Source organism: Siniperca chuatsi, linkage group LG4, assembly GCF_020085105.1.
Source record: "Siniperca chuatsi isolate FFG_IHB_CAS linkage group LG4, ASM2008510v1, whole genome shotgun sequence".
In the NCBI taxonomy this organism is placed as follows: domain Eukaryota; kingdom Metazoa; phylum Chordata; class Actinopteri; order Centrarchiformes; family Sinipercidae; genus Siniperca; species Siniperca chuatsi.
In genome coordinates, this window is record NC_058045.1 from 20,239,027 (window position 1) to 20,254,942 (window position 15,916).

The window sequence follows — 15,916 nt, forward strand, 5'->3', positions numbered from 1 at the left end:
TAATTTAAAAGAATTTAAAATGTCAAAAGAATAATGAAACTTGAAGTTGAAGGTCCCATGCTAAATAGCTGGTTACATTTGATGCAGGGACTGGCACAGAGGCTGGTCACTTTGTGAATTCTATCCCTTCATATTCTTTTATTGTCCACTCTTTTCTGCTTGACTCCAGGACACTTCTTACAATGCAAAATTAACATCAACGTAAATTGCCTGCTGCGGTAAGGCTCAAGTCACAAACATACTGTAAGTGATGAAAAATCTACTTATTGCTATCAAATGCTGCAGACAGGAAAAAAAACCCTAGACAAAAAGCCTTCACACACTCAGAGCTGGTTAGCTACTGTAACTCACCCGCTCCCCTTTCTCTTAAAACTGGCAATGATCCAGCTGCCCAGTTTTCAATTTTGCAATCTTTTGTATAAAGAAATAGATCAGTGATCTGTGTGCACTGTGATAAATCACTGGAGAGGGAGAGGAGCCATATAAACATGAGCGAAGGGATTGCCACTGCCTGTACTGTAAGGGCCACACAGGGACATAAATGATTCTCACTGTTCCACTAATCTTCTAGGGGGGAAATAGAATCCTGCTAGTATCTGAAAACAGCATCATCTGTCTTACTCAAGAACTGTACTTAAATACAATTTTGAGGTACTTTTCTTGAGTATTTCCATTTTATGCTATATTCAGGAGGAAATATTCTACTTCTTACTCTACTATATTTATTTGACAGCTACAGTTACTCCTCAGATTAAGATTTTACGTAAAGAAAAATAGAAACTTATAAAATACAACACATTGTTAAAGATTAAGCCAGTTGTCCCCAACCTCTTTGGCTTGTGACCTCTAACAACAAAGCAGTGTGAAGCTGGGGCCCCTTGTCACATTTCAGATGTCTATGAGTTGCTAAAAGTTCCATATATATATATATTATATATATATATATTTTGTTTAGCAGTACTTTGTTTTTTCTTCTTTCCTGTTCCATTAATCATCTTGTGACCCCCCAGATTTCTCTTGTGAGCCTTTGGAGGGAACCACTGGGCTAAACTACGTAGCTGTAAATAAAGACGTTAAAACTAGCTACGCCTTGACCAACAGTAACTACACTACTTACAGTACACACTGATGCATCAGTATTAACAGTTGAATAATGTCATACATAATAATATCAGTCACAGGGACGAAATTAGTACTTTTACTGTAATGCTTTAAGTACATGTTGCTGCAAATACTTCTGTACTTTCACTTCAGTAGGATTTCTCATGCAGGATTTTTACTTGTAATGGGAGTATTTCTACATTGCTGTAGTAGTACTTTTATGTAAATAAAGTTTCTGAATACTTCTTCCAGACACATTTTTTATGTAACAAAAAATATGGATAGACTTAAAATGTCAGGATTTAAACATTTTAAATTAGTGTCCTTAATAGAAGGGGGGGACTAAAAGGGACAACATTAGTTTATCAAAGGTCATTTGTGCCAAGAGGGGATGTTCTTGGAATCTCCTTGGTCAACAAATACTGACTGAGCCTCATACAGTAAAGTTGAAGAATCCTTCTGTTCCAAAGTGCAGTATTTTTGCTTTCATGCATAGGGACAGATTAAGTAGTTATTTTCTGCATTGTCTTTGCAGCTGAATTCACAATATGCATGTTGTTTATCAAATATGTACACCAGCAACGGAAACACGACTTTTATGTATCTTTTATCCGAGGCATTCCACTCTAAACTACTCTTCCACTACTAAAGCAGTAACATTTAAACTCTTCTGAATCTGTATTATAGGCAAACTGAGGACATGTAATTGCAAGTGCAGACATCACAGTCCTTCATCTATGGTCAGTTAATTAGTTGTTTTTTTTGTCTTTTTTTCTGCCAGATTGAATGTTCCAGTATATCTGAGTACTCAGAGAGGATCATCAAGTCCAACCATCTCGACAGTGGTAAGAGCTGCAGCTGTCCGTCCTCTCTCCATTCTGATGACACTGCACTTCATCTGCAGTGAAGGGAGCAATAAACTAGCTTATAGTCGTGATAGACATAGTGAATGAAGAGGGGGGAGGGAAGGCTGGCAGATATGCATAAGGAGTAGAAGAAGAGGGGTAGTCATGGGTATTCCACCGCTCAGAATTTTGAATGATTGTTCATCTGTGAGGATGGTCTAATTCTGATCCACATCCATATCATTCCAGAATGGCTCATTTGTATTCACTTGCGCACACATGCTTCCAACTTATGTAACTACAAAGCATGTGTTTTTTATCATGTCACCCCTGTAACTTTGAAAACACATTTACTGCCAAACTACTGACTGTGCATCTACCAAATAATACCTCTATAAACCACCCTGTCAGCCAGTGTCCCAGCTATAAACCTATGAATATCAAGTATGCACAAGTAATTGAAAAGAGAGTTAACACTATGTTCATTCTGAGTTTTAGACAGTGAATACGCAGGCAGCAATCACCAGTTGGAGTAACAGGGTTCACATGTCATTCTGACAGACACTTGTATCACCAGGGACACTCTTCCATAACGTCCTGCCAAGGCAGAACAAACAAAGCTGAAGTCAGCTAATCTCCGACAGGGCAAAGATCCACTCCTCCATTGTAAACCCCAGCTGGGCTGATTTCCATAAGAACACCAAGGCTGCCATGGAAGCACATACTGTACGAACTGATGTGTTACCACTTCTTTCTGTCTTTCCTCACAATATTCACACCAGTTTCTTTCTTGCACACAGTGATGTAATACGGTACCTTTTTGTTTTCAGTGGCTTAACAGATGGTCTTTATTCATTGTCATTGTACTGTCATACTGTGGAAAATGGCAAACGATTTGTATTCCATCAAATGATACTGGAGACATGTCTTATTTGTTACATATTGTATATGTGTAATTAAAGTATTGAAATTAAATCTGCTTTTCAACATGTCCTGCATACTCATGCATACATTTTTAGGCATTATCATTCCAACATTTTAGTGTTAAGGGGTTTGTAGAGACACCTTTTTGTACGCCAAAATACGAGCATTGATTATGACTTAAAATATATCTTGTGTGTTGCAGTGATCACCATCTTTAAAGGCAAGGTGGAGGAAGTGGAGCTTCCTGTTGAGAAGGTTGACATCATAATATCTGAGTGGATGGGCTACTGCCTCTTCTATGAATCCATGCTCAACACCGTCATCTTTGCCAGGGACAAGTGGCTGGTATGATGTGGGGTGTGTGTGTGTGTGTGTGTGTGTGCGTTGATGTGTGCATAGATATCGTATGTAAGTTTAACCTGCAATAACATCAGCTGCAAATATCCCAGGGACAAAATAAACCATCACTGTAACAACCATGAAATAAATCATACATGTAATATTATTAGCAAGTAATGTAAGAATCCTGCCAACATAACATGTGAGTACAGTATCTAGAGATTTAGGCTGAAATTTTAGTTTACAAAAAAATTGAACTAATAATCATCCTTTAAAACAATAGCTCCCAGCTTTTTGAGCTTGTTACCCCTTAAAACAAAGCACTGTCTACTTGCAACTGCTCATCACTGGTCATTTCTCCTGTTGTGATCTCCTTGTTTAATATGAATAATTTTTAGAAACCTTAAAATGTACAATGATCCAATAATTGACAAGAAAAACACAGCAAACAGTATCAAAGTCTGAAGAAAACTTGTGTAGCATAAATATGTTGTTTTAACCTTGTTACTATTAAGTGTTTTTCTTATTATTGAGATAGTTCCGAGATATTTGCGATACTGTCACATTATAATGAGGTAATAAGTCCTAATTGATAGATACTAACTCGTAAATTTACCAGCAAGTGCGAAGTTGGTATGACCCATAGAGTCGCATTGGCCACATTTATGGGAAATACACCAAGCTGAAATATACCGGAAATTTCTGTTAACAGAAATAAAAAGAAAAGAAAAAACCTTTCGATTTTTGTGGATTTGTGGCAGACTTGGGCTACCCCCACTGCTTTAAAAGAATTGTTTACTAGCTATGATGCTACAGCTAAAACCAGACATAAGTTAACTTTATTGAAAGTTTTAATATATTAATAAATTGTCTACAGTATATATGTTAGGAGGATTGTAACATTATTAACTACTACCTCATATTATTATCTTTTTGTATTATTATACATCATAAACAGCTCTGCTATTCCAGTCTGCACGCAGAAGGAACAATAACTCCACAATAGTTTAAACTTGTAATGGGCTGAGGAATGAAATGTCACCAACGCTGTAATGTAGACCTTTAATAATGTGTTCAGGATTAATTGCTCAGTTATTTCCTTGCCTCATTTGTCAAACAGAAACCTGGTGGATTAATGTTTCCTGACCGTGCCTCTCTGTATGTGGTGGCCATAGAAGACAGGCAGTACAAAGACTTCAAAGTACATTGTAAGTTCAGTGTGAGAGTATGTATGAGGGGCTGGATGTGTGCATTACCTGACCCTGTACTGTGAACTGGCACTTAGGTGGCTATTAAAAGGATTGTGTCTTTACATTGCAAATGAACCATGGATGTAAAACACCATCCACACCTTGGCATTGTACTCACACAAGTGTGTGCACACTCGTACAGTACACAACCTTTTCCAGCTCTGCAAATGATTTTGAACTTTTCCTCAGGCGTAACACTGGAGGCGATAATTGATATTATAAGTCAACAAGCTTCTCCATCTCTGTATCATCCCACTCTAAACCTGCCAGGAGGACTGTGGGCGATGTTTTGCTGCTGGACACAAAGCACTAGAACAGCACCAAAGTCAGTGTTAAGCCACTGCACAACCCAGATGACAACAGGCACGCAAACAGAACAATAGCCAATCGGCCTCCTACTCACACGCCCCCATGCATCTGGGAAATTATACAACCACACTGCACCAGTAATATCCTAAGAAAGTCATATCACATTGGCTCACTGCATTGCAAAGCTTTCCTATGATGTTTGGATACTTCAGTTTAGTCTGCCATTATTCTGCATTTGTGAAGTTTACACATAGCCAGACTGAGATGAGCGGTGACTCAAGTGTATTGACCACAAACTCCTTTCTCTCCAGGCAGATGGTCCAAGATGACTGAGACTTAGAAGTTAGAAGTGGCCTAATGAAGCACTTCAGTATTCTAAGAGCATCCTATGGTCATTAGCGCTACTCTGGGCTGCACACTACCTTTGTTAAGTGGCCAACAAGAAATGCAAATACAGTACATTACAATGTCCCCGGGGATTTGTGACCTGTTCATTATCACCAGCTCTCTGAGGCATACTCAAGTAGCTCTCTCATTCTGGGTCATGATTGAGATGTTTGCTCACACACTATCTTGAGGAGCTTAATGAATAATGTATGGAATGATTTAGCCAAAGCAGCAAGGCAAGAGTGGAGGCTGGGTTCAAGGAGGCTCATGTTTACCAATCTTCCCCGAATACAATGTGACTTTCATCTATCAAAATGAAAATATTCCAAAATGACAGGAGGTCTGACTCTGGGGTCGTATATCAGACTATTCTGAGAAGCTCTGTGAGTAAGACCCCGACAAGTATTGTTTTACAGCTGCAGCCCAACTGTGGCTTTTTCTACCCTAGAAAACTGAATAAAAACTTGGTAAGAAGTCATGTCATGTGTTTGCAGTTTACAAAGACTAACTGAAAACATGGTGGCAGAGTAATTCAATGATGCTGTATTTATCAGGGTGGGAGAACGTGTATGGCTTTGACATGACCTGTATCCGAAATGTGGCCATGAAGGAACCATTAGTGGACGTAGTGGACCCCAAACAGGTGGTGACCAACTCCTGCCTCGTCAAGGTTAGTAAAATATGGCAGATGATTCATCACAAAGCCTGACTAAATGTCAGTTTTCTCTCCGTCAGTCGGTCAGTCACCACTTTGGTCCAAACTGAAATATGTCAACAGCTATTGGATGGATTGCCATGAAATTTGGTACAGATATCCATGGTGCCCAGAGGATGAACATTTTAATAACTTTGGGTATCCTTTAACTTTTCACCTAGTGGCAACTTTTGATCAAGATTTCAGTTTATGATCAAATACCTGCAAAACTAATGACATTCCCATCAGCCTCAGCTACTTTGTGTTTAGCGCTAATTAGATAATGATTACACCTGCTTAGTATTGGCATGTTAGCATTGTCAACATGAGCATGTCAGCATGCTGACGTTAGCATTTAGCAAAAAGCATCACTGTGCCTATAAGTACAGCCTCACAGAGGTGCTAGCATGGCTGTAGACTCTGTTTTTACAATGTCACACAATAATGGCTGGCTAACTTAATCATCCTATGGTCCCTGTATGTGGCATGAGAGCATTAAAAAGGTTGCAGGCACTATGTGACTACTCAGCCTGCATGTTGTATTCTAGCAATGCCATTGATGGTCAGTGGTTGATGCAACACTAACAGTTATCATCAGAATAATGTCTTCATTGAGGTTCAAAGTTCATTCTTGACCTTGGAAACAGCAGTTGAGAATGCAGGGTTCATTTAGTAGCTTTTCTGGAGCTTTCAGTCATATTCCAGCTAACATGGGCATCAAAGTCCTTAAAGTGCCCAGAAGAAAAAGGGAAATCTGAACATGTACATTACCGGGGCAAACTCCATCTACTGATGAAGATCATGTGATATAATCACAAGCCCCAGAGCAGCCACTGAATGGACCTTTTGGTGAAATTGTTTTCTTAACATTTTCATTAGTGATTATTACCAAGGTATTCATGGTACAAAACACCATTACCACCATTTTAATGCCAGTCCACTTAAGGAGTGATTACTGTACAATGTCAATACATTAGCAGTTCGCATAGAGAATGCTAAGTAAAGTGACTATCATATACTATAATGCAGAGATGCCAGCATGGTTACAGTGGTAAAACACACACACATATTATTACTATACTCAGTGACCTCGATTGGTAAACATACTGTATTACATGCTGTGGTTGGCACAGTATGAGTAAGACCTTGATGTGTGGCTGTTGCCCTGTCTGTGCCTCTCACTGTGTGGATTAGAGTGATCAGGCTGCTGTGCCATGCATGTCAATAGCAGCCTGTCTAGTCTTCCTGATTGTGCTCCTTGCCAAAGTGACCTTCTTATCGCTAGCAGTGATGAGATGGCTCAGCCCTGTCTCACCTCTGTCCTGGTGGAATATTGCTGTGTGATCATACCTTGACTTTACTGTTGCTGATCGTCAAGCACCCAGTTTTTGTTTTCTTTGATACCAGACAGCTTTTCATTTGAAATGCAATGAGATGTGACATAAAACCAGCAAAGAGATCAGTCATGAGAGTTTAATAAAAATCTCCATGAAGCTGGTGGGAATGCTGCTTTGGCTTTGGATCTTGTTAAAAATAAAAAAAGCCTTACAACAATGATACCCCGCTGACAAGCTTTATTGTCTTTAAATGGATTACTGAATGACCTCATTAAAGTTGTATAGCCGAGGAGCAATACACATAGGACCTCATGTTATTAAACTACTGCTTGAAACTTTGGTAGCAATACTCAGTGAGGATCATTACCAAGTATAATCCTGCAGAAAATAATTAATTTAACATTAACAACCTGCATGATAGTGCTCTTAAAATTTTTAGTTTGTCTTTACAGTAATTGCAAGAGGATAAACATTGCAGTGCATTATATTGCTGTCTTTGAAATGTGACTTTGAGAAGTTTATACTGCATGACCAGAGTAAATATGTGGTAAAAGTGTTTATGGGAGTGATTATTTATTTAAGACAGCAGGGGGGATCTGACATTAATATCACATTGTTTTTATTGCCAGCAAACATAAGGCTCATTCCTGCACAGCAAATGTGGCATCTGGCACCAAAGCCAGCAAGCTAGCAGTGAATATTTATTAGCACCGATGGTACATGAAAAAAGATTATCACACCTCTGCCTACATGTTTACCCTGCAGAGTACTATAAGTTTCAGATGAGCTGCACTCCCCTCTGTTACTCAGTAATCAAAGCTAACATGCGCAGTCACACGACAGTAAACCAGGAACAACATGTTCTTCTCTGAACAGGGCCTTGCAGGACAATGAGGTATCAGATACCCTGTTAAACAGAGTGGGACCAGGAGGAATTTACAGATTTGGGGTTGCTAGCATCATGCATGAATAACACCTGGAACCTAAAAACAGTTAGAGCTCCCAGATGACCTCAGCCCCCCTATCCTTGTCCTACCTACACAAGGGTTACTGGCCTCATTCTTGATGGTTATTAGGATCTTGGCACCTTTTTGCAAGTGGTAGCTGTACTGTACTTCTTGATGTTGTTGTTTTTTTGTATCCTTCATGTAGTGCATATGACATTACATATAACATTTTCTGCATTTGTTTCTACAAACAAAAAGGAATGAGGGAATTAAAAAAGGGAATGAGGGATGAATATGGAGAGCTTAATATGACCAATGATTGTGGCGTCAGAGTTTTGTTTATTTGGTCCAGATATTTGAGAAGAGTCCATCTCTTTACCCCTACAGGAGGTGGACATCTACACAGTGAAGGCTGAGGACCTCTCATTTACCTCAGCGTTCTGCCTGCAGATCCAGAGGAACGACTACATCCATGCACTAGTCACCTACTTCCACATTGAGTTCACTAAGTGTCACAAGAAGACTGGTTTCTCCACTGGTACGATGCCTCACGCACTGTCTCTTACTTTACATACAGGGTAGCAGGGATCTAGGTGTATGTGTGGGTGTGTATGTGCAGCTTTAAAGCATTAGAGCAACAGTATATACATTACAGTGACAGTAATAATTAATCTAAAAAAATTATTTTCTTTGATTACCAGCCTCTGCAGAGAGATATGAGTAAAGCTTCAGCAATTAAACAGCACCTCCTAGAGGTCAGAATGAGTATCTCTTCCTCAAGTCTACTTACAGAATCAGAATCAGAAATACTTTATTGATCCCCGAAAGGAAACTCTTTGTTACAGCAGCTCGCCTTTACGTCAGTGCACACAGGAGAAAGTACTAGCAAAAAATATAATACAATACACTATAAAAACAGGTCAGAAAATAAATTAAGTACCAGGTGGGTATAGGTATAAAATAAAATAAGTGTGAAGTACCAAGTGGGTTTACCGGTTGATGATGATAATACAGTATAATAATACAATGTAATAATAGTAGTAGTAATAGTAGTAATAAGTAGTGGTGCATGTACTGTCGAGTTAAGTGTAGCTTATTGAGTTTATTAAGATATTGCACAGCAGTAATGGAGGTATGAATAATATCAATATCAATAAATTGGAAAAACTAAAATAGGAAAACTAAATATTGCACAGGAGAAATACACAGAATATTGCACAATTATTTCAAGTATGGCAGAGATGTAATGATCAATGTCCAGTTTAATGACCTAGGGTCATACAGACTGACACTTAGAGGGAGGAGTTAAAGAGTTTGATGGCCACAGGCAGGAATGACTTCCTGTGGCGCTCTGTGGTGCTTTTTGGTGGGATGAGTGTTTCGCTGAAGGTGCTCCTTTGCTTGACCAGCACGTCATGGAGTGGGTAGGAGACACTGTCCAAGATGGCATGTAGTTTGGCCAGCATCCTCCTCTCTGACACCACCGACAGAGAGTCCAGCTCCACCCCCACAATGTCACTGGTCTTACGGATCAGTTTGTTGAGTCTGTTGGTGTCTGCTACCTTCAACCTGCTGCCCGAGTATGCAACAGCATACAGGATAGCACTGGCCACCACAGACTCATAAAACATCCTCAGCATTATCCGGCAGATGTTGAAGGACCTCAGCCTTCTCAGAAAATAGAGGCGGCTCTGGCCCTTCCTGTAAACAGCCTGAGTGTTCTTGGCACAGTGCAGTTTATTGTCCAACAGAAGAGTGGATGTTTTACTGAAGCTGTGGGTGCTTTCGGTTTCTCGTTAATATGCTGTCTTCCCTTGATGGCTTCAATGAGCCCTGTAGAGATGAAATTTGCAGTGTAGAAGAAGCAGACCCTTTTGGTTCTCAGCAAGTAAACAAGGGAAAGGGATGGCCCGAACTTGAAATTGAACAGCCCTTACAACTTTTAACAAATTTACATCAGTTTGAGTGGATGAAAGCACAGACCTCTGAACAAATTTACATCAGTTTGAGTGGATGAAAGCACAGACCTCTAAACAAGTACACACACAAAAAAATAATGCAACGGAACAGTTATTAATAAAGATATTTTGCTTTTGTTGCTGAGAGTTAGATAAGAAAATGATCTCTTATATCTGTCCGTTAAATATGAAGCTACAGCAAGCAGACAGTTAGCTAAGCAAAGCATAAAGACTGGAAGCAGGGGGAAACAGTTAGCCTGCTAACATGCTCTATCTCGTTTGTTTAATCTGTACAAAAACATGTTGTTTGGTTTTTTGTACAGATTTAAGAAACAATGCATTAATTAGTGAGCTTTAAAGCTGCTGGTAGGTACATTTGTTACCCTCAGATAGAGCCAGGCTTTTTGTTTCCAGCAGCTTTAAGTCTTTATGTTAAGCTAAGCTAACTGTCTCCTTATTGTAGCTGAAAATATGCGAGAGGTATCAATCTTCTCTTGGCGTGAAAGCAAATAAGTGGATTTTCACAAAAACATGTCCAGTATTGGAAATAAACAAACAGACGTTTCACAAACCTTAACTTAACATTTTAAACTGAAACATTAACTTATATTTGTTGGCAGGTTTTCCTGCCAAAGGACACCTAGAGTGTCTGACATTACATTGTAATGAATTGTAGGGTATACTTCATGCTGGTAGCAAGCACTTCATATACTACTGCAAGGGAGGAAAGCTTAGGGAACAAGGGCAGATATTGCTGGGCTTGTTTCATATAAACTGGAACCGAATTTTACTTTATTGGGCAGACAGAAAACATCCACAAGCAAACATTTTATGTGGAATCGAATGCTCCCAGGGGCCTGAAATCAAGACCATGAGTTGGAGGACAGCTTCACAAGGCACTTGCAGTATTAATGTAGCTGAAGTAAATTGGGAGTAACTGGCTCCAAACATCCCAGGTCCTCAAGCTCATTGTGTTTCATCCCTGCCCTGCAAGAATTGGTAGCTGGTAGGCCTAATTTTGCCTTGTAGGAAAAGTAAATAGAAAAATGCAAGGCTCTTGTCAAGTCACGGGTACTTTGTGTGTATGTTAGAAATACCCTTACGCATAGATGAAAGACCATTTCTTTCTAATGTGGTCTGTGTTGAGACTTTGAAGCCATCTATTACAATAGTAAATGTCATTGTCACTTTACATTAGAGCAGTTCAGATGATTAACATGATTAACAACCAAACAGTGCTGAACTGGAGTGAATTAAAAGTAACGGTGTTGTGTCAAACTCTTGTGTGTGACTGACCTCTAGTGGTAGTGGGAAATATTGTACATTGAAATGACATGTAAAGCAGAATGTATCATTGGTACTGATAATTGTGTGTAACCACTGATAATCTTTTATTGATCACATTATGGCACCACCAGGACCTTGTATCTTTTCCATAAAGACATAAATATAAAATCATTTCCTCACCTCAGCTTTTTCCACCCTGCCCTTCTATTGATTTTGTGTAAGTTTGTCTGTCAAGCAAGTTTTCCAGTGTCAGACCTGAAGACTGCTTGTCTGCCAAAACTTTAAGATACAGATCTAAACCTATACACAAAGAGCCAAAGCCTGTCATTGATTCCTCATAGAGTCCCAAAAGACAGTCGTATCAGACAGACTCTCAGCCAAGGAGAAAAACTCAAGCAGGGGTCAAAGATTACAATTCATGCTGGTCAGTAGGAATGCCATCTCATCTACTGAATTAGCATGAGAAACACAGCCAGCGTGTCTTTATTGAACTCTGCCCAAAAAACCGAGAGCCAGGCAGCAACCACGCTGATTGGCAGGCCCTTTTATCTATGGACTCACAAAGAGCTTGTCTATAAAGGCAGAGCTACCAAGCTGCTCCAGGACAGCTGGCAGAAAGATTCGATTTAAGCTCTACTGACCTTTTGAATCTTGGCCAAGCGATCAGTGATGATCAGGGCGCTGGGGAATGCTCACATTTACTTTGGGGCTTTGAGTGTCAGATTCTACCTTTCTGTTTTTCCATGCACACACAAACATGTACACATATGAATGCACATTAGGTAGCACAATAGATACAAAGTGGAACAGCGATGAAAGAAGATAGACTCGAGCAAGTGGAGAGGTCAGGTATGCAGTCATGCATTTCTTGCCTTTTACTTGAGCGCTGTCATCTTGAACTCAAGCGGAGCTACCTGCTCTTTTTGCACCATTGCTTCACAAAAAGGAGGACACAGAGTTCCCTGTCTCTGCTCTTTTCTCTGTACAGTTTTTTATACTCTACCTGACATTCACACGAGGTAGATAGGAGACTGCATTACTGTCTGTTAGCTCCATGCTGGACTGACAACCTGTCCAGGATGTCTCTCTGCCTTCTGTCCAGTGTTTGCTGGCATAGACATCAGATCCTTGGTAATACTGAAGGGGGTTAACTGGGTAGAGAAAGAAATGATGATATTTACTGTTGCTTTCTGTCTGAGACGTTTGGTTGGTGTGTTGCCAATGTTTAAAACTTTGTTGGTACAACTTTCTTATCAGGCATCCTTTGTAAAGGGTTAAATTTATAACTAATGGCTTTCTTAATGGTTAATAAATCATTTATTAATGCCTTATATGTCAGTTATAAGTGATCAATAAGAACAATGTTTGGGTTGTCTGGTTGTGGAAAAACTCCATTGATTAATGCTCATTGTTTTCACACATTCTAACAAGTCAGCAGTTATAAATGTTAAGTCATTAATTATGGATGTTGCAGCAATTCATCCATCGTATCTGCACTTGTACATGTTAATAAGTTGTTAATAACTAGATTTTAGTCCAGATTCTCTGCAGCCCTTTTCCAAAAGGCAAGGTGTCTGATGTAGGCTAAACACCAGCCAAAGTTTTTTTTTTTGACAACCTGGCAACCAGTCAACAGCGCTTATTAACGGCTTATAACTGATCTATAAAGCATCAATAAATGATTTATTAACCATTACTAAAGTCATTAGTAACAACTTATAAACCTTTTATAAAGGCTGCCTTTTTGAAAGTGATACCAAAATGGCTGATGTTCATTGTAAAAGTGTGTGTGTGTGTGTGTGTCCCAGCACCAGATGCTCCATACACCCACTGGAAGCAGACAGTGTTTTACCTGGAGGACTATTTGACGGTGCGGAGAGGAGAGGAGATCACCGGCAGCATTGCTATGAAGCCCAATGAGAAAAACATTGTGAGTATTGTACAGTCTAATGTTCGTATTGTGTAGGTAGTATGTGGAATTATATCTGCCTTTAAGTGATAGATTGCATGTGATGTTATGTTTAGTGGAAATAAATATATATATATATATATATATATATATATGTAAGAACATTTAGAATACAAATATAATCTAAACAGTATTATTTGAGCTCTTATCTTTATATCCCAGCTAAAAAGTGACTCATTTCCTGCGCTGCCTGCCCACGGCAGACTGTTTTCTCCTCAATGTTGGATAGCGGTCAAGTGGGCAGCCGCACTGCAGTGACTTCCAGACAAACAACATATTCTGTTGTTGACCTTGTCAGTGTCTGCTCCTCCCCCTCTGGGATGGAGAAGCGGTGCTAGCTTCCTCCTGTTGTCTGACAAACAGTCTGTGCTTATTTAACACCATGTTCTGCTGTCAGGTTAAAATAGACAATCTGATAGTACAGTAGTATACTCTCTCATCTTACATTTTTTTTCTCAGTTTCTGCTAAGGATTTGCTTAATCATTACCTCCCCTCTCTCTGAAAACCATCTTTCTTTTCTCCCTCTCTTGACCTGCAGCGTGACTTGGACTTTACCTTCGAGCTGGACTTCAAGGGACAGCTGTGTGAAGCGGCTATAGCCCATGACTACAAGATGCGTTAAGCTCGACTGGGAGACCTTGATGCCCCACTGAGTACAACCCCTGAACACCAGGGGGAGACAGAGACACTCCCGTTACCACAGACAGACACATTGTGTGACGTAAGAGGGGCATAAAATAAGAGAAAACACCAGGTCAAAGACCAGGAAGAAGTGTCCCCGTTGACAATAACACTACTGTCACTGCAGTGTATGATGAAGGCAGGAAGTTACTGATGCTGACTGTTAAACTATTCTGAATGTAAAACTGATAAAAGGCCAGGAATATGTTCTAGTCTTGATGAATATTATTGATTATTGATGTGCGTATATGTGAGATGGAGTGATGTACCTTCTTCAGTACTTGTTTACCACAATAACCTGGACCTTATGGAGTGATAGTTTTTGAATTACACTAGAGCTCATCTACTGAATTAATGTATTGTCCATATTCTGCTATGTAGGCAATACATTTTAGGTGTAATTCTTATGTTATAATATGTACTGTGGGGAATGATTATCAACACTTTAATTTATAGTTGTATCAATTTAGTAATGTTGGAAAACTAACAGCTGAGGACAAACCTGCGTAGGTACATACAGTATGTGTAATGTGAAAGGTAACACGTGTTTGCATAGTCAGTGCACTAGTAGCTTCCTGTGAGTGTGTAATAGAAGGTGTCAAAGCTCACACTGTTGCACAGCTTGGACTCCAGATGTGCCCTGTGTTGTCAGTTTGAGCTGTGATGTTGACATGCCAATAACATACCTTCCCCATCCTAAATGCCTTGACCGAAGTGTACCTAGTTCTTTTCCTCACTGCTGCATTAAGCTTTTTTCTATAGTTTCATATATAAATGCTAGCCATTCTCCATTTATTGGTTTGAGATTAGATATTACTTAGAACACATACTCAAGCCATGAAGCTTTTTTAGTCTACATCTGGACAGGATACATGTTAAGCAATCTAACCCCACATATCTTATTGAATCCTAGCAACTAGCTCTGATCTCAGATAACAAACAAGCATTTCTAAGAGGAGCCAATGAAATAATGATAGTGCTTGACGACCTGCAGTATTACTGTACCAGTATCTTGGTTTGAACCTAATGAGATTGAGAATAATGTTTCTTGTAGCATGCATACAAGTTAGAGTTTACAGACTGTATCTCAGTAGGACACACTGCAGTGTATTAAAGCTGATGAAAAGAATCTTTCCACTTCAGCCCGTGCTCTTACTAAGGTCATTGCCAAGATATCCACTGAAGGGTTTTCTTCAGATCTGGGCAAAGATTACCCTACAATATTTAAAACTTCACATTGATATTCCTAGCAGCCTCAAACATCAACTAAGGAAAACAATACTAAAGTGTTTTCTTTGAAACCATTTGGTGATACATTATATTTCCCAGATGTAATTGTGTGTTCTATGATACTGCGGTGTCCAGAGACAGCCAAGAACCACCCTCTATTCTCCTGTCTTATGTGTCGTGCAGAGGCCCTCAGGGCTGTAACCAAAATGTACAGTATGAGCACTTGGGAGCAATGGAGGAAGCTAGATCATTTATAAAGCATGCAACCAATGCTAGTAACAATCAACAAAAAGTGTAGTATCAAACTGCCTTCTCAGAGTACACAGTTTCTTTAAGCCTGCGTATTTAACAGGGCGCTGGCTGGTACAAATAAGCAATACAATGTTATGAGCTACTAAAGCTTACATTGAATTATACATGATAAGTCATCCTACTTATTTAGAATAATACTTGTATTGGAATCTGTCCACAGTTACACCCTTAAAGGTACTGGCTGCTCAAATTAAACCTACTTTACCATATAGTTATGTCATAAAAATTATATTGTATGTTATTTCCACATGTATTATTATCTTTTAAAAAAATATATTGAACATGTTGTTTCACATATTGTCATGTCAACTTCAAAACTGAATAAACAGAAATGTCCAAACTCAT

General features: G+C 39.3%; 1 protein-coding gene across 1 annotated transcript in view; it reads left to right on the top strand.

Annotated features, from left to right (window-relative positions):
• The window catches only part of LOC122875045 (protein arginine N-methyltransferase 8-B), a 28,123-nt gene extending 12,208 nt beyond the window's left edge, over positions 1–15,915 (top strand). Inside the window, exons 4-10 of the mRNA XM_044193760.1 lie at positions 1,883–1,946; positions 3,073–3,215; positions 4,330–4,417; positions 5,710–5,825; positions 8,521–8,671; positions 13,187–13,308; positions 13,887–15,915. Of these exons, the coding sequence (XP_044049695.1) occupies positions 1,883–1,946; positions 3,073–3,215; positions 4,330–4,417; positions 5,710–5,825; positions 8,521–8,671; positions 13,187–13,308; positions 13,887–13,970 (768 nt within the window). The 3' untranslated portion in view covers positions 13,971–15,915. The remainder of the gene's footprint in view (positions 1–1,882; positions 1,947–3,072; positions 3,216–4,329; positions 4,418–5,709; positions 5,826–8,520; positions 8,672–13,186; positions 13,309–13,886) is intronic.
• The last annotated feature ends 1 nt before the right edge of the window (position 15,916 follows it).